This window comes from Artemia franciscana, chromosome 13 (genome assembly GCF_032884065.1).
Source record: "Artemia franciscana chromosome 13, ASM3288406v1, whole genome shotgun sequence".
Taxonomy (NCBI): Eukaryota; Metazoa; Arthropoda; class Branchiopoda; order Anostraca; family Artemiidae; genus Artemia; species Artemia franciscana.
The window spans coordinates 14,926,088-14,948,920 of record NC_088875.1 but is presented as its reverse complement, the minus strand read 5'-3'; the positions used below and the strand labels follow the sequence as shown (position 1 = coordinate 14,948,920).

General features: G+C 37.3%; 1 protein-coding gene across 1 annotated transcript in view; it reads left to right on the top strand.

Moving 5' to 3' along the window:
• LOC136034567 (oxysterol-binding protein-related protein 9-like) overlaps positions 1-22,833 on the top strand; it is a 176,211-nt gene that overhangs the window by 9,675 nt on the left and 143,703 nt on the right. Inside the window, exons 2-3 of the mRNA XM_065715810.1 lie at positions 8,894-9,103; positions 17,153-17,248. Of these exons, the coding sequence (XP_065571882.1) occupies positions 8,894-9,103; positions 17,153-17,248 (306 nt within the window). The remainder of the gene's footprint in view (positions 1-8,893; positions 9,104-17,152; positions 17,249-22,833) is intronic.

The following is a 22,833-nucleotide window of genomic DNA, read 5'->3' as shown; positions in this document are numbered from 1 at the left end:
GTAAAGGGGTCACTAAAAAAGGGCACTAGAACTTTGGATTCCATTCAAGTGAGTTCTCTTCTGATGTTATTGACCATTGGTTCGAAATGACCCCCCCTCGGAAAAACAATAGCAAATAAACGATCTTTCACCGATGATCGTTCTTCTAAAAAAAAAAAAGCAAAAAAAACTATATTTTCGGAAATAGTAGCTTGAAGCCTCCACAGTAGGGCTCTCTGGTATGCTGAATCTGATGATGTGATTTTCGTTAAGGTTGCTTGATTTTTGTAAAATTTCAAAAAATTTCCTTTTTTTTTGAAAATCAGGCAAATTTTCTCAGGCTTGTAAGTTGTCTTGGGTAACATTAAACTTGATAAGTTTTACATATTTGGAATCAGCATAAACTGATTTCAGAAAAATACTTGAACCAAAATAAAAAGAAAAAAAATTAGACACCCGCAGTAAAAATAGAAAAATGCCAAGATTTAGAAGAGAAGTAGGTTATTAAGACTAAATGTGTCAATATACCTATACCATACCCTAGGTATCAATAGATGTTATTGCATTGATTTTTTGGTAAGACAATTTTAGCCCAGAGTAAAATACTTAGCAAGTAATGTTAAATTTAGAAGTAGTTTAATTTAAAGTACTATAGTAAAATATACTGGACATAATACATATATAAGCACTATTTTTTGCAGTACGGGAGCTTCCTGAAGTCACTCTAAATGGTTGCAAACAATATTTTGAGTATGTTTCTACGTGGTTTTCTACCTAATTGGTCAGTAAATGTCAATCTCATTGATACTTGTGAGCATGTAACTGATATGGTCTCTCCTTGACCTCTTCCAGAGATTTTCATATAGTTTACCATCAGTACCTTTGTCTGACGCTAAAGGCTGTAGGCAAATACTTGAATGTTCTACAATGGCTTGGCAATCTCTTGTCAGTAAGAAAACAGAGTGAAGGTTTCTAGGGAGAATGGTGAAATATTCTTTTCAACTGTCAAGAGTGTTGTAAGTGGAGAGTTTTGCAAGGAACAGCTCTGAGACAAACGCTTTTTAAAATCTAACAAGACAGTTCTCCCAAGGTTATTCGGAATAATATGCACATCTATGCTGCCAGCTCAAAGAATATTACCCTTTCTGTTTAAGTCTCACTTCAGTTGTTTGATTTTGATAAGCATAGTGACTAAGTAAAACTTCAGTGTCTGCTTTTCATATCTGATTGTAAAATAGTTAATCCACATCGAACTAATGGAAAGTTCTGATTTAGAATTGGGATGTAGAAGCTGTACATGACCTTAACAGACGGATGTTTGGATCCCCTTCTTGCAAGGGATGCTGAGAGGGATATTGGATTTTTTGCATATAAAGAGCTAATGTTCGGCGTGTATGCACATGTAACTGTAGCAAAGGTCAAGCAGACATCCACTGATATTAAACAGATCTTCAGTTGCCAGTCACCTACCATCATCAATATATATTTTCAAAGGTGGAATCTACTTTAAAGCAAAGTTTGTCATGTGTGTGCCAGCTATTTGATAAGGTTGACCAGCTTGCACTAATGACTACACAATGACATGCCTCCAAGACATACAGGATATAAAGTATTCATCACGCTCTGATCAGCTCAAACCTCCAATCTTCAGCTATAGAATGAAGAGGGAGATGTCACTGTGTCCTATCAGCTACTGAATTATCAAGAATTCCCTTTCAGCTGTATGATCGAAACCTCCAACCCTCAGTTACTGAATGAAAAGGAAGATGCTACTATGGCATAACAGCTACTGAATTCTTGAGAATTTTACTCATAACTGAATGGTAGTATCGACATAAGAGTTTACTCAAAGGAGTTACTAAAAAGGGACCAAACATGAATTTGAGGGACAATTTATTTTCAAATCAGGTTGTGAGCTTGTGGAACTCTGTCACTAAATAAAGGTGAATACTCCTCCCTCCCCCCCTATTCCAGTGTTGATGCTTCAAACTGGTCTTTGGCAAAGACTGGTGCAAAATGTATGGCATACTCCTATAGCTCCAATTTACCCTTTTCCCGAACCCAACATCTATAGGTTTACCTTGATTGATAAATGCTACAGTTCGTGTTGAAGTCTCATTGGCTTAAGGCGTGTTCACAGTAATTTTCAAACCAATTTAACATTAATCTTGACGAAAACTGCTTGTGCTTTGAGGTCCGCCTGGGCCAAGATATATGTCTTTCAAGTTCCAAAACAAAAAGATAAGGACAATTTCAGTCATTGAAAGTATTCTCAGAAGTGGAATACTTTTTGATGCGGCCCAGGAAGTCCTGAGTGGATGTTATGATTACTTGAAATATTATAAGCCAACTAACGCCTTTTGGTCTGGACTGTTGGAAAATGCTTTAATTATGTTAAATCCTGCTGGTCTAAGCTGATTGAAAGTATTCCAAGTCTGGTGGCTACTTCTAGTCTGGGCTGATTTGATACCTCCTTTTAATCTGAGCTGAACGAAAATATTTCAAGTCTGGTAGCTTCTTCTGGTCTGGGGTGATCGAAAATATCCCAAATTGATACCTCCTTTCGGTTTGGACTGATAAAATATTCTGATCTGGAATATTTTGCAGAGTTGGTTCTGCAGACAGCCAAACCGTTCGGTCTAGGTGGTTAGTTTCTTGCCCTGTGATTTCAAGAATAGACTGCTGCAATTTTTAGGCACAGTATAATAACCAAAATGACATTTAATCATAAAATTACCTCGGGTTGACATAGTATTTGCATACCTGTTATTTATGGACTGACTCAAAACTGGGAAAAGATTTCCACTACCTAAACAGAAATAAAAACAATGTAGTACCAGCAGCCATTTGGTTATTTATGCCCCCTTGGGCGTTATATTTTGAGACATACCTTTCCTATCTCCTTGTAAAAGAGCTTTTCTTGTTGGTGTTTAGATGTCCACCATGGTTTCCCCCATGATTTTTCCCGTGTCTGCCAGCTTCAGCTGTCTTAAGAAGACAGAACTTGTCCCTCATACCAAGAAAAGAGCTATCCACCATTTGTTAGCTATCAGCAGTAATCAGCACTTGATCTTCAGAATTGGTGCTTGTAAGAAGGGATTTTTTCATCACTATGATCAGTACATCGTATGTCCAGAGGGATAAACTTAGGCACATTCCCAGGTATGATTTTGATGGCATGGCACACAGTTTGCCACATACTGTGCAGGTTGGTCAGTGGCTGAACAATGACTGAAATTATAAGTAGTAAAACACGATTTGTGCCTACTACTTTCAGGTGGCACCAGATGAAGGTTGTCACCACTACCCCCTACTTGCATGATGCTAAGAGGTCTAACTTTGTTATGTCATACACCTTGGATCAATCAGACTCCAACACAAACTGTAACATCTAGTAATCAAGGTAAACCTATAGATGCTGGGTTAGTGATGAAGGTGAGTAGGAGCTATAGGAATATGCCACACATTTTGTAAAATTCTTCAATGGTTTGTTTCATCCGTTTCGTAGTCTTATCCCATGTTTTTCGTTCTAGTTAATTATTTTTTGTTTTATTTTGGTTTCTTTTTTTTCTCTTGTAATTCATTACTCCACATTTGTCTTGTCATTTGTAATGGGTTAAAAATGAACTATTATCATTACTAATGCCCCAACTTCATACAACTGCCTGGTTTTTGGCAGAAGAGTTGGAATATTGCACCATTTTTGATCCAGGACTATGCAACGATTTAAAATTATAAATCTAGAGGACTGAAGCGGGACAATGCTCCACCATGACTTTTTTCTGCAGTAAGGTAGCCATGTTACTCCTAGTTCGGACTGTAAATCATAAAACGATTTTTGTTCAAATAATTAGTCACAATGGGTCAGTGGAAAAAAAAAAAAAAAAAAAAAAAACGACAGGACGCGTCATAGTCCAAACCGGCGACCCTTCAGCCAGAAAGCACAACAGGGGGGCAGATATCCCATCGTTATATTCACTCCTATTAGCAACAATTTTGAATACCCAATCTGGAGCTTAAACTTAGCGTCAAAAACTTTACGTGAGCGAAATGACCGTTCGTTATTTCTAATCGAGGTTCCCGACGCCTTTTTTGAACGAAGAGGCAAAAAAACAAAAAAACAACAGTATTTGATTATCTCCTTAATGAGCTCACAGATCAAACCAATATCAGTAGACATATGTAGAAAAAGGAAGTGGCTAAATTTAATTTACCTGCGAGTTAATGCATTCATGCTGACCACATAATTTGCCTTTGAGAAAAAATTGACAAAACTACAGAACTGAAATGTCAATGCAAAGTGCCAAATTTCCTAATCAAATGTCATCACGTTATGGCATTGTTCAAATAAAACTTATTTTTACGTTGATTATCCTTATAAATTCATTCTTAATTTTTCTTTCCATTCTTAAACCAACGTTATCTTTACCTTTTGCATTATTACGACCATGCCAATTATTTTCCTTCCACACAAGCGTGCCTACCCGTGAAAAAATCTAATGTCGCTAATGTTTATGCTTTATGTTCTTCGAAGCACTTGCATCGCGGTCCGGCTTTGTCTAATGGTTGAGATAGGGACTGATTGTACTGTCTAAATTTATCTACAAGGGCTATAAGTTATAAGTTATAAGCTTGGGGTTCATTTATATATTGATGATAATTTGTGGTAATTGTGGAAAATTATTTGACTTTATTTCTGCTCACTTTTGGTTTATGTAGCTCTTCACTTTCCTTTGAAATAGCCTACTTCTTTTGTGATTTTTTTTTCTAATTAATTTCTGTTTATTTTTGATAAATGTAGTATTTCTCATTCGTAAAGAAAATAATATTTTAAATCTTTACGTTTTTCCTGTAAGAATCCATATTTTGACTTATTAGTAGGCTAGGCTATATGTTGAACAAAATTTTTCGATAATTTTCAACAATATACGCCCTTTTGAAAATCTGGACACAGTATCCCTTGATTTAGTTTCCCAGCTCAAGTTTTCCTGAAAAGAAAACTTGATACCCTTCCTAAAACATTGTATTTATGCTATTTAGACAACCTGGATGCATTTACTCTTTTTTGATTCAGTTCATTTGCAAGAGCATAATTAGTAATAGTAGTAGCCCAGGAAGTTTCAACTTAATGTCTTCAGTCGTTCTTGAGATATTGCTGAGACATCTTATTGACAATCAAAATACACATAGTGCATTTTGATTTAGTTTTAAAGCAACATAAACTTCCTGTGAAAGTTTCTACTTTGTACCCTATCCTACGCCCTATTTCTGTCTGGATGTCTTCTCAACCTAGATTTACTTAAGCTATTTTGATTTAGTTCTATAGTAGCAGTGAGTAGTAGCACCAAAAGTGGTAGTGATATTGGTAGCCCTGGGAGTTTCAACTGGATACCCCAAGCCGTTGCTCAGCTATTGCTAATGCACCCCTTGATAACCCATATGCACATAGTGTATTTCGATTCAGTTCACACCGCCCTCACCGTTCTCTGAGCGTTTGACTAATACCCTTAGCACAAAGTAATAGCGGTAGGCACAGTAGCAGAAGTAATAGTAGGGACAACAGCAGTAGTATTTTTGATAGCAGTAACTGTATATTAGTAGCAGTAGTAGTGTGTTCCCTTTTGGTCAATTAAACATCCCCCTCATCAAGCCCTGGGAGTAAGTTTCTATAATATTGCTGATATACCCTTTTCATAACCTGCGTGCCCATAGTATGTTTTAATTTGGATCGACTTCTCCCTCTACATTTCCTAAAATTTTCATCCTAATGCTCCTAGTATTAGTTGCAATAGAAGTAGTATTTGGAGGAGCTGTAGTAGTATTAGCAATAGTAGTAGCGTACGCATATTGCCTTTTGGTCTGTAGATCTTCCCCCAAAGCACGCCCAGAAATTTTCAACTTAATACCCTAATAACAACTTAATAACCTTAATACCCAGTGTTCCTCAAACTTATTTAAGACACTGTACTCCTTTTTACCCACAAAACATTTTAGGTACCCCTTCTCAGCTACTGGTACTAAGTAAACTATAGCTAAAATATAAATAAAACTATTAGCCCTAGACTGAAAGAGTTGTTTTATTTTGTAGGCCGGCCACGTACCCCCTAAAAAATTGTGTGTACGCCCAAGGGGTACGCGTACGACAGTTTAAGAACCACTGCCCTAAGCAATCCCTGAAAAAGCCGTATTGACAATATGCATGCACATATCAACTTCTGGTTTAGTTCAATTTACCCCTCAATAGTCTCTTAAATATTCACCTTCATACCCTTAGCCTTAGTAGTGCTAGTACCATATGAATAGTAGTAGTGGTAGCAGTAGTAGTGTTGTATTAGCAGAAGTAGTAATACTAGTAGCATATTCCCTTTTGGTCAGTTGTACATCCCCCTCATCAAGCCCTGGAAGTTTCAGCTTGATACGGTAAGCCGTTCCTAAAATATTGCTGATACGCCCTTTTGACAATCTATATGCACATAGTGTGTTTTGATTTAGTTCAACTTTCTCCTCAACATTTCCTCAAACTTCCATTTAAATATCTTCAGCCTTAGTAGCAGTCACTACAGAAGCAGTTGTTGTAGAAGTAGCGGTAGTAGTAGCATTAGCAGCAGTAGCATGCAAATATTGTCCTTTTGGTCGGTCAGTCTCCCCCCATCGTCATTCTGTGAAACTAACTTAATACCTTGAGTCATTCCTGAGTAACGCCCTTTTGGCAGCCTGTATGCAAATACGTGTTTTGATTTAGTTCAACAGGTCCTTTAACATTCTCTGAAAGCTTCACCTGAATGTCCTTGGTCTTTTTCAAACAGTTCGTGGTAACGAACTGTAGTAAGGAGCGACCCGGCTCGATAGTAACCAAAACTCTAAAAAATGGAATTTTGATACCAACACCTACATCAAAAGAATTGCATTTTAATTCTGATTTTAAATATATAAGTTCCATCAAGTTTAGTCTTACCCATCAAAAGTTACGAGCCTGAGAAAATTTGCGTTATTTTAGAAAATAGGGGGAAACACCCCCTAAAAGTCATAGAATCCTAACGAAAATCACACCATCAGATTCAGCGTATCAGAGAACCCTACTGTAGAAGTTTCAAGCTCCTATCTACAAAAATGTGGAATTTTATATTTTTTTGCCAGAAGGCAGATCACGGATGCGTGTTTATTTGTTTTTTTTGTTTTTTTTGTTCTTTTTCCCAGGGGTGATCGTATCGACCCAGTTGTCCTAGAATGTTGCAAGAGGGCTCGTTCTAATGGAAATGAAAAGTTCTAGTGCCCTTTTTAAGTGACCAAAAAATTGGAGGGCACCTAGGCCCCCTCCCACGCTAATTATTTTACCAAAGTCAACGAATCAAAATTTTGAGATAGCCATTTTATTCAGCGTAGTCGAAAAACCTTATAACTATGTCTTTGGGGACGACTTACTCCCCCACAGTCCCCATGGGAGGGGCAACAAGTTACAAACTTTGACCAATGCTTACATATAGTAATGGTTATTGGGAAGTGTACAGGCGTTTTCAGGAGGATTTTTTTGGTTGGGGGAGGGGTTGAGAAGAGGGGGATATGCTGGGGGAACTTTCCATCAATAATTTGTCATGGGGGAAGAAAATCTCCATGAAGGGAGCGCAGGATTTACTAACATTATTTAAAAAAACAATGAAAAAATAAATATGAAAAATTTCCTTCAGCTGGAAGTAAGGAACAGCATTAAAACTTAAAACAAACAGAAATTATTACCCATTTGAGGGGCTCACCTCCTCCTAATACCTCGCTCTTTACGCATAAAGTATTTTTAGTAATTTCAACTATTTATTCTACGGCTTTTGTGATTCTGGGGTCATTCTTAATGAATTGGGACAAAATTTAAGCTTTATTGTAAAGAGCGAGGATCTGACAAGGGGGCGAACCCCCTCATATATGTAATAAAAATATGAGAATACAAAAGTTCTTTACGTAAGCTAATTTATAAGTTACATAAATCTTTTACTAATAAAAATATTCATAAAAAATTAAAAGTTCTAGTTGCCTTTTTAATTAACCGAAAAATCGGAGGGCAACTAGGCTTCCTCCCCCGCTCTTTTTTTCTCAAAATCATTCGATCAAAATTATGAGAAAGCCATTTAGCCAAAAAAAAAAAAAAAAAAATGCAAATTTCATTTTAATTATTCCTCTGCGGAGAGCCAAAATCAAAACATGCATTGATTCAAAAACGTTCAGAAATTAAATAAAAAGAAACAAGTTTTTTTTAACTGAAAGTAAGGAGCGACATTAAAGCTTAAAACGAACAGAAATTACTTTGTATATGAAAGAGGCTGCTTCCTCATCAACGCCCCGCTCTTTACGCTAAAGTTTTTTACTGTTTTAAAAAGAAGAATTGAGAGACAGAGTCAAACTTTAGCGTAAAGAGCGGGGCGTTGATGAGGAAGCAGCCTCTTTCATATACGAAGTAATTTCTGTTCGTTTTAAGTTTTAATGTCGCTCCTTACTTTCAGTTAAAAAAACTTGTTTTTTTTTTATTTAATAAACACTAAAGGTCGAACATGGCCTCTTTCCCAATTACAAATACTATATGTAAATAATGGGTGAATAGTTTTAATTGGATGTGTTTGGGAAACATAAAGGTCTTGGGAGGGGGGCTGGTTCCCTTCTGATCGCTCTTGACTCTTAAAAGGTGTACCAGAACTTTCAAGCTCCAATCGAATGAGCTCCTTCCGAAGTTTCTACAACTTCTATATGAAGTGTCCTGGCGAAAAGAAAAAAATCATAACATATCGCGCCCACATTGCTCTTTACTTAGGCAGTACTATTGCGCCGTCAATGATTTCCTTGAGTGTTTTCTTATAGACTTTACTGATTTGGCATTTGACTTACTTGTTTAATGTTTGATAATAAAATAGATCTTTGATTAATTTTTCAGTCCAAAGAGAAGATGAAACGAGGTCTGAGAAGGGGCTGTATGCGTCTTCGTGGTGCCTATGTAGGCATAGAAGGAGCCGAAGAGGAAGCTACTTTTGCTATTACGTCAGATGGCAAAACTTTTCATTTACAAGGCAAAGATGTTGAGGAAAGAGAAAAATGGATAAGAGCCTTAGAAAATGCTATTAAAAATGTTGCACAACGAAATGTGGTGAGTGAGAAATCTAATGTTACTAAAAACTAACCCCTTTGAAGATATCTCTCTTTATTCAACAAACATGTTCTGCTAGTATGATATAGTAGAAATTCAATAGCCTTAATAAAAAAGGTATTTTATTTAAAAGTTAAAACTCTAATCTGAAGATTATAATACAGACTGACTCTACACAGGTTTAATTTCTCTTTTCACGGTAAAGTAATTTTTCTGTTGAAAAACAACTGCTAAGTTTGGCTTTGAGTAGGGAATGCCAAAAAAGGCCATTCGGAGAAACTGAACGATTTTTCTTTTCACGACTCGTTTGAACGTAGCTGTTGATGGAGAGACTAGTGCTCCGAATCTGAATTGGGTATTTAAGGGGTAATAATCTGCCATCACAAACGTCCTGCAATGAAATTTGACATAAAAATTTGCAATGGCATCATGCTTGTATAATATTTGCAGGCTTGAATATACAATGAGTTAAAAGTAATTAGAGTTATTTGTACATTAGATTGATTATGCGGACTGCTGATTCTGTTTATAGCAGTGCTGAAAGCCATTTAGCCCTCAAGATAGCACCAGGTTTACACAAAGGCTCCAACCACACTAGAGGTTCCGGGAAAACCTTTTGCTCTCTGGTTGTAAGCCGGCTAAAGTGCTTTGTGTTTACCTGGGAAAGGGTTATTAGCCCTTGACTTCCACTAGTGGAAATGTTTTTTTTTTCTTTTTTTTTTTAATCCTGATACTTTCAGGGCTGTAAATAATGCAAATATCTTCCGCATGGAACGTCACGGAGTAAAAAGACAGGTACCGTTATGAAATTTACACTCATGAATTTATACGTTTTAAAGTGGAATTGTTAGCAGTTTCTAAACCTGCGAAAACTGCTTCCAATGTCCTCATTTAGCTCTTTTAAGGCAGGACTACCGACTCTGCCAAATTAACCTTGTTTTTTTTTGTGCCTTTGTTTGCCGACAATTTTTTTTTCTTTTGAAGTCTCGTAAGATGTTTTTTCGATATCAAATAAAAAAAACTCATTATAAGTGTTTTATCAAGCTTTCATTTTCTGAAAAAAGTACTTCAGTATGAATTTACTCTTACAAAAATATATTTCTAAATTATGAAGTTTCTAGGATGTATAAACATAATGCTACCCCAAAAAGTTTTTGGTACATCTTTGGGCTGATTTGCTGTGCTTTTTCGTTCTGGGCGTTGGCAGCACTGGTTCAGTCAACTAATACTTGGATGAAAGATTGGTAGAGCTTTATGTTGTCTTTTTCAGAATCTAAAAGCAGTGTTCTGAAAGATAAATATACGAGCTGTGACTAAGCTGAGTCTAGTAGCAGAAGGCAAGAAAGGAACTATTGTAAACAAATGGTGGCTACTGATTTTTTTTTCAAACTTTATTCTTATGTTCTAATCGACAAAAATACTCTTGTTTGATGAGGAAACAGCGTAATGTAACTGGAGTACCAGGAATGTGTTGTCGTTAGGCCACAAAATTTATAAAAATTACCAAAAGGGGAAAAATTTCCAGAAATAGTTGAAAAAAACTTCAGAAAATGTTTTCCTTTTCGAGCGTCCGCTCACGAGGATTTTTGGTTTTTGTCTATTCTTTGTAAGGTAGGGGGAGGGGCGGCGGGGGCTAAACCACCTACCTAATTCGATGCATATACTTTCATCTTTCTCCAGGTTTTAAACCGTCTACTCTCTGCTTACCAAACAACCCAAATCATCCCCTCACACTCCTGCCTTAAAATAAATTTTTCCATCACGCGTCTTTGACATTTGCATATAGATCTGATGACCGGATCTTTGCCATCTGCTCATGCCACTTTTGAATCTCCTGGTCCAGTAAGCTCTATGTCACTCCTCTCACTGTGACTACAACAGCGACGTCAATAATCACGCCTTTGTTCCATATCTTGCTCAGACACATTATTCGGTATTCTCTTATTTCACTTGGCCACGAACCATTCTTATTCTCGTGTAAAGCTTCTAGATCCGCAGCTTTCGCAAGACGGAACCTAGGAATCTTCAGTAGCTTTTTCCAAAACCTAATCATAGCCACGAGTACTCTGCTTCTTCATGGTAACAGCCCTAGGTCCTTCTGAATCACTACATTATTAACAAATTTACTTCCCCAATAGCCCTTTCAAAGTACTGTACCCAGTGGCAGATCTGGCCTCGATTGCATCCGGGGCAAAATATTGATTAGCGACCCTCCGTCATCTACCCCCAAAAATTTTCAGACCAAATTGAAAATTTTTTCATTTATTAATTATTTTTTTTAAATTTATTTATTAATAAATATTTTATTTTTAATTACTTTTTTTATTTTGAATTTACTTTTTACTTAATTGATAATTTATTTTTTATTATTATTATCTTAATTTAGTTATTATTATTGTTTAATTATTTTTTATTTATTTAATTTTATTAACCCATTAATAATTTAATAATTACTTTCGTGCATTAACTGCGCCCCTTACTTTATTTTAATAAAGATAAAATTTCGCAACTACAAAATGATTGTGTGTTTCTGATTAACGCCGCTTCTTGACTACTAACGTCCTTCCGTCGTCCGTGTAGTGTTTTGCTACAACCGGATTCGATCTCTGGTTCCCGTATTTACAAATGATTATAACCGTTAGATTATTTATTTGAAATTCTGCGCCCCTGATATTTCTGCGCCCGGAGCAGGTGCCTTTTTTCCCCCCTCCCAACCCATAAAACCGCCATTGCTGTACTTGATCACTTTCCAAATTACAGGTTGTAGCAATTTCATATATATTTTATCAATAGGTTGTTTATTAATTCGTACAGTTCATTCACTTTGGGTTGAACTATAAAAATCAAATTAAAAAACTCATAAACATAAAATAATCATCAACATGAAGGTCCTGAAAATGAAAATCGAAACACCTTCCTTTAAAACAATCTTTTCCCCAACTTCTGTTCTATACTACTACTTTGCTTGGAAAATAATAGTAAATGTTACTTTAGAAAAAATGTATAAAAAAGTATGAAATCTATTGGTTTTATAGACGTCGAAAATCAACGCTGCTACACTACTGATCATATATGGTACATTCAAATGTTAAAACCTTCTAAAACATTCTAGGAGACGAAAGGTTTGACATCATAAAAAGTACGTTTTAAGTCACTTCTAATTATGTCCTTTGGGTGGACCTAACTGAGGATCTCCGAGTCCTTCTGCGTCAAGGTTGGGGCGTATCCAACTGAAAACTTTATTAAAAGAAACGAACGTTGATTTTGGGTGCCTGAAATGTCACCTAGAGTCAGTGCTTCCAGTTTCAGTTTAGAAAATAAAGAGAAAATGGCTGGATATTTGGGGAGATGAAATGGAGTTCTGTGAAAAGAAAAGTAGAAGACAAAAGATAGAAATGTTCTTAGCCAGGGTTTCATGTACGCTTTTGAATTAGAAGTACACATAATGAAAATAATGCTAAACAAAACTTTACTTGATTTCTGAATAAATTGCTAATTGCTTAAGGGAGAGTGGGGCAGGCTGGTCACATTTTTGGTTTGGCAGACTGTGTGGCCAAAGTGTGCGAGCTAGGAAAATGATTCTAGTGTCAAAAGATACAGCATTTCCTGTTCAACGTCCACAATTTTTCTTAGATTTAATCTACCGTTATTTTGTCTTCAGTAACATTTTTAACAGATGAGGTCGAAAGTGACCAATGTGCCCCGTAGGGGGGTAGGTTGGTCACACTGTTAATAGTCACACAGTCCAATAGTCTTTATTACTTCTAACACCAGATACAATTGTAGTACTATTATTGTTTCAATTATATTTTACGTAAAATGCAACATTTAACTAGCAATTTCGCATTAGATACAAAAAAAAACAACATTTTATTCAACCGAATATTCACTCAAATTAACGTCGAAGACTAGTGCTTTTGCGGCACGTTCGGTCCCCCCAGAGATCCTGGGAACTGGAAGCTTCATAACAATGTCACTTTGAGGAACTAGTGATTCGTCAGCTACTTCAGGAAAAACAAATTTCCAGGAGGGAGATTTCCTCCGAAGGAAGTTGACTACATATCCTTCACTGGTGTCTTCCTTGACTTCACCGGCAAAATACTTTTTCACTCTCTTGCCTAAAAACTCCACCAGGATAAAGTAACCAACACTGACTTCATCTTTTTCAGTTGTACAGTCATCCATATCAACATCAAGGTCGGAATCGTAGTCAAAGACCATCTCATTTTCACTATCTGAGCTGGAATTGTCTGCTTCGACGAAAAGTGCCTTACGTGGCATTTCTTTTGCGGTGTTCTTACTGGATTTACTAGTTTTTTTCTCCTCAGTTTCTCCTTTGCGTTTCTTCTTAGCTGATAGTTCTTCGATTAAAGCGTTTTTTACTGGTGTGTCAGTAAGAACCTGAGACCTTCCCTTCTTCCGTTTAATCGTATCACCCTTTTTTGGTGGTGTTTTTGGGTAAGGTCTTACTACTTCTGGTCTAAGTGCAGCAGACGTTGATCCCACAAGGGCTTGAAGATCAGCTGAACTTGGTTCTGACTGTGATTGTCGCTTCTGGAGATCGTAGAGAAAGTGTTGGGTTGCGGCGTAAAAAGGCCCAGAGCCAGTCCTTTCCAGCTGTTTTTGCTTCTTCCCAGTGATGAATATCCTTATCCAGTTTCTCAGCAAAATCAAACGCTAATTTTCTGACCCCCCTTGTCGAAAGTCCATGATGAAGTTGTGATGCTCTAATAAGATAATTTTCAAGGCTTTTCTCCTCTTCAGCCGTAAATATTTTGCGCGTTTTGTACCGTGGGATAAAATTTTCCAGTGGTACTTCACTGACATCATTTGTACTTGTGCCACCTTTTGTTAAGAACTTCTGAGTGTAGCGCTTAAGAGTCGATCGGGGGATATGCATCTCACGGGCTACAGTAGCAAACTTTCCTCCTTCCAGTATTTTTTGCACACCTTGTCTTATAACCTCAGGAGGAATGGTCCCATTTTCTGTTTTTCTCTTGTAGGTCCTCATTTTTGTTAAATCTCACCTACAATAAAAAAAATGAAGAATATTCAAAGAAAATATAAATAACATTTTCTTTCACACTGTGGGGCAGGTTTGACAGTGCGTCTTCAAAGTGACCAACCTGCCCCATAAAAAAGTGACCAACCTGCCCCACAGAGGAAAGCTAAACAAAAACATGGCTACTTTACAAACTGTTAAAGTTAAGAATTCAGATCCAAGCCTAAAATGGAGCCAATCAGCTGGCTTTCCTGCAATAAAAATCTTATTGTAATTACTCTTCTCGTTTTCTCTCAAAATGACACTACGTCTACCTTGATTTTTCATAAAAACTTACCGAAAAAAACAAAATTTGTCCGCCACTTTTTTCACAAAGACGCTATAGCCACCATATTTTCATGGCATGTTTATGATGCAATTTCTCGCATTCAGTAGCAGTTACAAAATTTGTTGGCAATAGATGGCAGACCAATTCCCAAGTGTTCAACCTGCCCCACTGGCCAACGTGCCCCACTCTCCCCTATATAAATCAACCGACACTATTAAAGACATGCTTGCATACAGGGAAGAAGGATATTTTTCCCTTAGAAAATTTATGAAATACAAGATGTAAAATATAACTATATGTAAAATACAAATATAGTTTATATTTTATAATATAAAATATAAACATATCCCGCAGATATGTTTTTCACAAGCAATGCAAGTCCTATAGAGTTTTTGCAAGGTTTTTCAAAATTTTTGCCATGAACTTAATAAGTCCTGTCATTGCATTTGCATTGTCGGAACAGGAACTAGTCCAGTATTTGATGGGAACTTTGTTGTTCTTAAAGATTTTAAGCGTTTAAACTATCGTCGAAAAAATAGAAAAGATTCTCTGTTCACCACATTCCATGAGGCTAAGGACGTCAACTTTTACTAAAGGTTTAGACCGCTAAAAATGTTTAGAAACGCTAAGACCCTTAAAAAAAAAAATAGTCTTTTACAAATCAGGTCTGCAAAACACAGACCTTGTCAAAAGTCACCAGCATTTACCACAGAGATAAAAAAAACATAATGAAAAGTAGAGTTACGTTTTCGTAAAAAAAAATTATCAGCTCTAGCTTATTTTATGGTCAAATTTTCCTCGTGGCCATCCCAGACAACATAAGGAAGATTTCTTGAAGGTTGTTGAATATCAAGGTGACACCAAGCGAAGTGAGCAGGTTATTCCAGGAGATCTTGCCAAAGTTAAAATGTAATGATATAGTAATATGGTAGCCGTCGACCCTAAGACCTGCGTCATTCCGGTGAATTTTGTCTGGTAAGAAGAAGATGAAAAGCAAAGCATTAGCCTCGAAATTGTTTGAAGCTAAAGAAGTTGAAGAAGCTTTCTTTTGTGAACTAAAAAGTATTGAACAAAGAGAAAATGTATTCCAATCTTCATATTATTTCGTTTGCTCGATCTACTGATTCCATTGTATTTTTCCATGTTAGGATTCTATCACAATGGTGGTCTTTGAATTGGCTTTTTATTCCGAAAATGGACAAACACGGTTAAGCCATTGTTCTAACATGCTTATTATGGAATTGTGCCAACAAGTACAATTTTCACGATTGGCCCAAAAACTTTGAATGAGATATCTTGAAAATCTTTGATTTTGGTGAAACTTTTGAATTTTTGGTGAAAGCCAATTTTCTTTCGAAGAAATCTTTGAAAACTCGGGGAAATTTCTAAAAATTTGAGTATAATGGAAAGACCTCCTAGAACTAAAGAGAGGGGTAAAAAAAAGGTTAAAGGTTGTCGCTTGACGTCTTTTTGCAACGTGGCTCAGGTTTCATGCAGGTGCAATTTCATGGCAAAACGCAAGTTTTATATCATGGATTATGTTTAATCTGTCCGTAAAAATATGCTCTCTAATGGTCTTTCATACGTGTCAAAATATATATAATACCTCTGACGCTGGTTGTGCAGCCAATTCTAGCTTGAAGATATCTAGGAAACAAAGTTTCAAAAAAAAGAAACTCTAAAAAATGCTGGGTTTTCAATGGATCTGTGGTTTTGATAAATTATAAGAGCAAGATTTGCAGTGCCATTAGCTGAATTATGAGAGTCCATTAGTCTTAGTAATTAGAAAACTAGCAGCTTAATGGTCAAGCAGCCCCTACAGCAGATAAAATCCTTCAAAAACAGTACTACTTCATTAGATAAAGAAAATCTATAGATTTATATTTGATATAGATGCACATGTGCCCTATCTTGCAATGTTAAAAAAGGGTCGGGTATCTCGGTGCCTTTTGCCTATGTATGATGACGTTAATGTGTGCTAGAAGCCGAAAAAACTGAGGATAAATGAACACAAGCACCAAATTGATTGGTACCGTTAAATCTTTTCAGTTGGACGTCTGCATTATATGTATTTTGTCTGTCCACCGAAGAGAGTCTGAATCAGACTCTTCGCAGCACCTACTATGTTCTTGCTTTGTAGATGGGGCTGCTGATGCCTATGTAGCTGGCCCGACCCAGTCACAACTAAAACTCTATATGCGTTTAGTTCTTTCTTATTTTGTTTATTTCTTTCGTTTATTCCTTTTCTTTTTTGTTCTTTTATTCCTTCTGTTTGTTTTTAATGACAAGTTTCAATGATCTCCAGCTGTACTCTATGCAGCAATTTTTTTTTTCAACGGATTCATAGGCCTGTTGGCAGCACCACTTTTCTTAAAAAGTGATAAATTTATAAAGTTGCAAATTTGAAGACTTATAAAAAAGAAAAGAAAATAGAACAAAAATTAGGACGAACTTAGTCCATAACGCAGGCCTAATACTCCAACTTTTTATAAGCAAGGACCAGTCAATTTGAAAATCTATGACTTCTCTGGCAAAAACATAACTTTAAATAATTTTTTGGTCCAAATCGTCTTATCTCCGAAACTGTTGTTTTTTCCTTTCTCACTCTGAGTATTTTTTTAATCAAAAATTTGGTGGCTGGTCCTCAAGTGCAATGAGGTTCAAGATTCCTGCTGAAAGAGACATAAAGTTTTACATATTTTATACGTTTATTTTTCAGGGTTACCAGTCTCAAACCGTGCCAACAATTCTGGACTTTGATAACAAAATATCAGAAACTGACGCCTATTTACAGCTTCTTGTGGATCAGATAAAGGTATTAATCTCCTATACATCTGCGTCCCGTCTCATATAAACATTTTTGAGAATATCATATTGCCGTGCTTTGTGAAGAATGCATAACTCTCTCTCTCTCTCTCTCTCTCTCTCTCTCTCTCTCTATATATATATATATATATATATATATATATATATATATATATATATATATATATATATATATATATATATACTAGCTGTTGGGGTGGCGTTACGCGCCACCTCAACACCTAGTTGGTGGGGTGCTTCGCGCCCCCCCAAGCCCCCCCGCGCGCGTAAGTCGTTACGCGCCATATTAGTTACGCGCCATTGTAGTTGTGTCCCTGTGTCCCACCTGTGAATAGATATATATATATATATATATATATATATATATATATATATATATATATATATATATATATATATATATATATATATATATATTTAACTACGTAAAACATTCGAATATACCACATTCTTCGCTGTCCCATTGTCTGTGCATATAAATAGATTGTCAGGTTTACTGACTCTTGAACATGCAACATATAATTGTCCATGGGAGAAACAATCCGTATTCAGATCTATACCTCATTATTCTAATGATGTGTCCCTGTGTCCTTATTCCCTGTGTCCCGGTCGTCATTTGTGTCTCGGTATCCCAGTTTGTAATTTCTCTTTGAGTGTCCCGGTCGTCATTTATATTCTCTGTGTCCCGGTGTCCCGGTCGTCATTTGTGTCCCGGTCTGTAAATTCTATTCGAACAATCCCTGTGTCCCGGTCGTCATTTATATATCCCGCCTGTGTCCCCGGTGTCCCCGGTGTAGTTGTGTCCCTATGTCCCGGTCGTCATTTATATCCCCTGTGTCCCGGTCCTGATTTGTGTCCGGGTGTCCCAGTCTGTAATTTCTCTTTGAGGTTCCCGGTCGTCATTTATATTCCCTGTGTCCCGGTCGTCATTTGTGTCCCGGTGTCCCGGTATGTAATTTCATCAGTTGACAAACATGACGTCAGTCGACAAACAACTTCATGACGCATCCAGCTCAATCCTTATAATGACGTCAGTCGACAAACATGACGTCAGTCGACACACAAACATGACGTCACTCGACACACACACACACACAGACAACTTATTTTTATATATATACTAGCTGTTCGGGTGGCGCTTCGCGCCCCCAAAGCTCCCCCCCCCGCGCGTGTAAGTCGTTACACGCCACATTAGTTACGCACCATTGTAGTTGTGTCCCTATGTCCCACCTGTGAATATAGATATATATATCTATCTATATATATAAAAATAAGTTGTCTGTCTGTCTGTCTGTGGATCAGGTGACGTCATGTTTCTGTGTCGGCTGACGTCATGAAATTAACAGCCGAGGAAGCTGCTCAAAGAGTTTATGCCAAAAAACTTGCTGCTGATAGAGAAAGTAAGAAAAGAAAGCGTTCCGAGGAATCACAAGAACAGCAAGAAAACAGGCTTGCGGCTAAAGAACGCAAAACCGCGCAGTTAGATGAAAATCCACCTTGACAGCGAGAGTCAAAACATATCAAAACTGAAAATGATAGCGATGATGATTGGGTTTGGGATTTTGACTTGGATAAGGTCATCAATGCCTACCAGATTTAAGTTAAAAAAACAAAGGTTCGTCGATATGTACTTCATAGTGACGCTGAAAAATAAAGAAGAAAAAGAAAACTGAAAAAAGAAAAAAGGTAAAAAACTAAAAAAAAACTAAAAAGAAAAAACACTCAAAGAGAAATTACAGACCGGGACACAAATGACGACCGAGACAGAGGGAATATAAGTGACGACCGGGAACCTCAAAGAGAAATTACAGACTGGGACACCCGGACACAAATCACGACCGGGACACAGGGAATATAAATGACGACCGGGACACAGGGACACAACTACAACGGGGACGCCGGGGGCACAGGCGGGATATATAAATGACGACCGGGACACAGGGATTGTTCGAATAGAAATTACAGACCGGGACACAAATGACGACCTGAACACCGGGACACAGGGAATATAAATGACGACCGGGACACTCAAAGAGAAATTACAAACTGGGACACAGGGACACAAATGACGACCGGGACACAGGGAATATAAATGACGACCGGGACACAGGGACACATCATTAGAATAATGAGGTATAGATCTGAATACGGATTGTTTTTCCCATGGACAATTATATGTTGCATGTTCAAGAGTCAGTAAACCTGACAATCTATTTATATGCACAGACAATGGGACAGCGAAAAATGTTGTATATTCGCATGTTTTACGTAGTTAAAAACATATATTTATATCTATCTCTATTCACAGGTGGGACACAGGGACACAACTACAATGGCGCGTAACTAATATGGCGCGTAACGAATTACGCGCGCGGGGGGGGGCTTGGGGGGGCGCGAAGCGCCCCACCAACTAGGTGTTGGGGTGGCGTGAAGCGCCACCCCAACAGCTAGTATATATATAATAATCATAATAATTTATTTGTTACCCGCTTGTTTTGACAAATTAAGCGGAGTAAAAACATTAAGGAAAGAAAAACGAAATAACACAAACAATACAATTAATACAGTTTAATCAAAGGGTGGTAAGGGCCCAAGCGTTGACAGGCCTCAGCACCTAATCTAGCATAGAGTTTTTTATAAACGAAAATAATATCAGTGGCACAAAACTTTCTGATAATCTTCTGATTTCTATAAGAACGCGGCAGATACAATAAATATTTACAATAACGAAAATACATAACTCTTATGCCCTGCAAATCTTGATTATTAAACAACGGGCGCAAACCGGAAAGAAACAATATAGAATGATCGCAATATGTAGAATAAAGTCTGGATAAAGCCTTTCGTGAAAATCTGCCTCGGTTCGGGACAATTTTCGCGTACCCTTTTTTAAGTTTACTTTTAATATCATTTAGCCCACAGGATCGAAAAGCCGATAAAGATGAACAAATATTAATACCAAGCCACCGAATCGAAGAAACGAGCTTAACTGAAAAATAACCACAATCAAGATCACTACTTTGATGCTTAGCATTAAAAACTAAATATTCACATTTTTCAGTATTAAGTTTGAGGCCGATTTCCTCAAAAGACTTAGAAACAAGCTGGGTCGACTTAATTAGGCTAGATTTAGTGCGGCTGATCAAAAGTAAATCATCTGCATATGCAATGTACGAAAGATTAGTTAGGCCTAAAAAACATGATGGATTAATACGTGGCAAAACAGAATAAAGACAAGCATTAAAAAGATAAGGGGATAAGACTCCTCCTTGCCTAAGACCAGAACGGATGGGGATATTACCAACGTAGATGTCACCTGACTTGAGTCGAACATATGAATTAGCATACCAAAAACGAAGAGTTGATATAATAGACAGATTTGCACCAAGTTGGATTAAAGAATGCCAAAGTTGGCTATGACAAATTGAATCAAAAGTTTTTGAAACATCGAGTGCACAAAAATGAACCTCAAAACCATTTTTATGCGCTTCAAGTAATAGCGAAACTATAGCACGATAAGCATGTTGGCATCCTATATACGGCTTAAAGCCAAACTGATTAGACATATAATCTACATTAGACAGGAGATCAGGGAGCAAAACATATTCAAATACTTTACTTAAAGTACAAGCAACCGTAATAGGCCTATACGAAGCGCAACTAGTTGGGTCCTTACCGCGTTTCAAAATTGACGTAATGTTACCAACTAAAAAAGAATCAGGGACTAAAGAAGAGCATAAACACATCTGAAAAAGTAACTGCAAGTGATAAACTAATTCCTCCGAATCGGTGTTGAGGTGAAAAGCACTGATCCCGTCTATATCATAAGATTTCGATTTAAGTCTCTCTACATTTCTTTTGACACGGTCAACACTAACGGGAGGTACATGACCTTGAATGATTTTGTTAGGCAACAGATTAGAACAGAGCTTGGCAAAACGAAAATGAACCGCATATATCACTGTATCGAAAATGTTACTATAATGATTGATCCATGATACATTAGGGATTCGGTCAGCCGTAGGCGATCTATCAAACTTCGCGGCATTGATCACTTTTTTCCACTGGCTAGGAGACTTAGGAAATTCAGCACCATTGTACCTAATTTTTCGAAGATAGCGTTTAAAATCAAGTTTTGTTTTTTGTTTAATATCGAAAACACTACCCCTTAAGGGGCGGCCGCAAGCTATCCAAATTTTTAGCCACAACTTAGCCCGATTTTTTATTGTTTTGAGCTCTGGGTCATTCTTCCAAATTGAACTTCTTGTTTTTGCTCTAAAGCGACATAGGGGAACAGCTACTTCTTCAGACCTCTTTAAGCACGATACAATGTGGCTATAATAAATATTAAGCTGAATTCTGGCTTGTGGGGACCCAACGCTTGTACACAATAGATTAAAAGGGACTTTAATCGTTGATAGAAGGCTAACAAGCGTAGAAAAATAAAGAGGCCAGTCAACTTTGTTCCATTCTCTTTTAGAAATCCATTTTCTAGAATTGGGACGAAGGTTCTTCTCCGCAGTAGCATTAAGGGTAACAGTGAGGGATAGGGGGAGATGGTCGTAATCACGCTCATCCTGATCAACATGGACTTCGCCACAGATGAGACCAGAAGAAACGATACAATGGTCAATGTCTGAAAGTGAGCCACTATTATGGATATAGGAATGGGAGGCATCTTTCTTCAAAATTTTGTAACTATTCGGTAAGGAATCTAACAGAAGCTCAGTCCGCACTGATGAAGAGTGAATGTTACAGTTCAGATCATCGATTAATAACCAATCCAGTCCACTACTCTCAATGCCATTCAAAAGACTTTTTATTAATGCGCAAAATTTTGTAAATTTAGTTAAACTTCGGAGGGATTTCTGGTCGCAGGGGAGATAAACATTAATGAGGACAAGGTTGGCAAGACGAATAGCATTATAACAATCACTCTCGTGATAGCATAAAGGGGGTGGTGAAAACAGCGTCTTTTTTATTAAACATGCTAGGCCACCTGATGGTCTGCCAGAGGTTTTGCGTGCACTTTTAGAAAAAACTGAGTGTTCGTTACTTCTCTGTAGGGAGTTTAAGCTCACTAAAGGTAGGAGATGCTCCTGGAGGAATAAAACATCAAAATTTTCTAATTTCTGATCTAAAGAAACGTCTTTATCCTTAGTACCGTTAATATTGAACGAACATATAGTGAAATTAGTCTTAGCACTCATTTTCTAGTATAGGACGATCGTTTCGACAGAAGTTCACGAAGAATTCGGCATTTCATTGAAAATGACACATGATTGCCTTGACAGTTGGCACATTTTGGTGTAGCCTGGCACGGAGAATCAGGTGAGGATTCATGTTGCCCTGCGCAATGCAACATATAATGGTCCATGGGAAAACAATCCGTATTCAGATCTATACCTCATGATTCTAATGATTGCCCTTGAGCTTTGTTGATGGTGATTGCTAATCGACCATTCCCTGAGTCACCATCGTCATTTATATATCCCCCTGTGCACCCCGGCGTCCCCTTTGTAGTTACGTCCATGTGTCCCGGTCGTCATTTATATTCCCTGTGTCCCGGTCGTC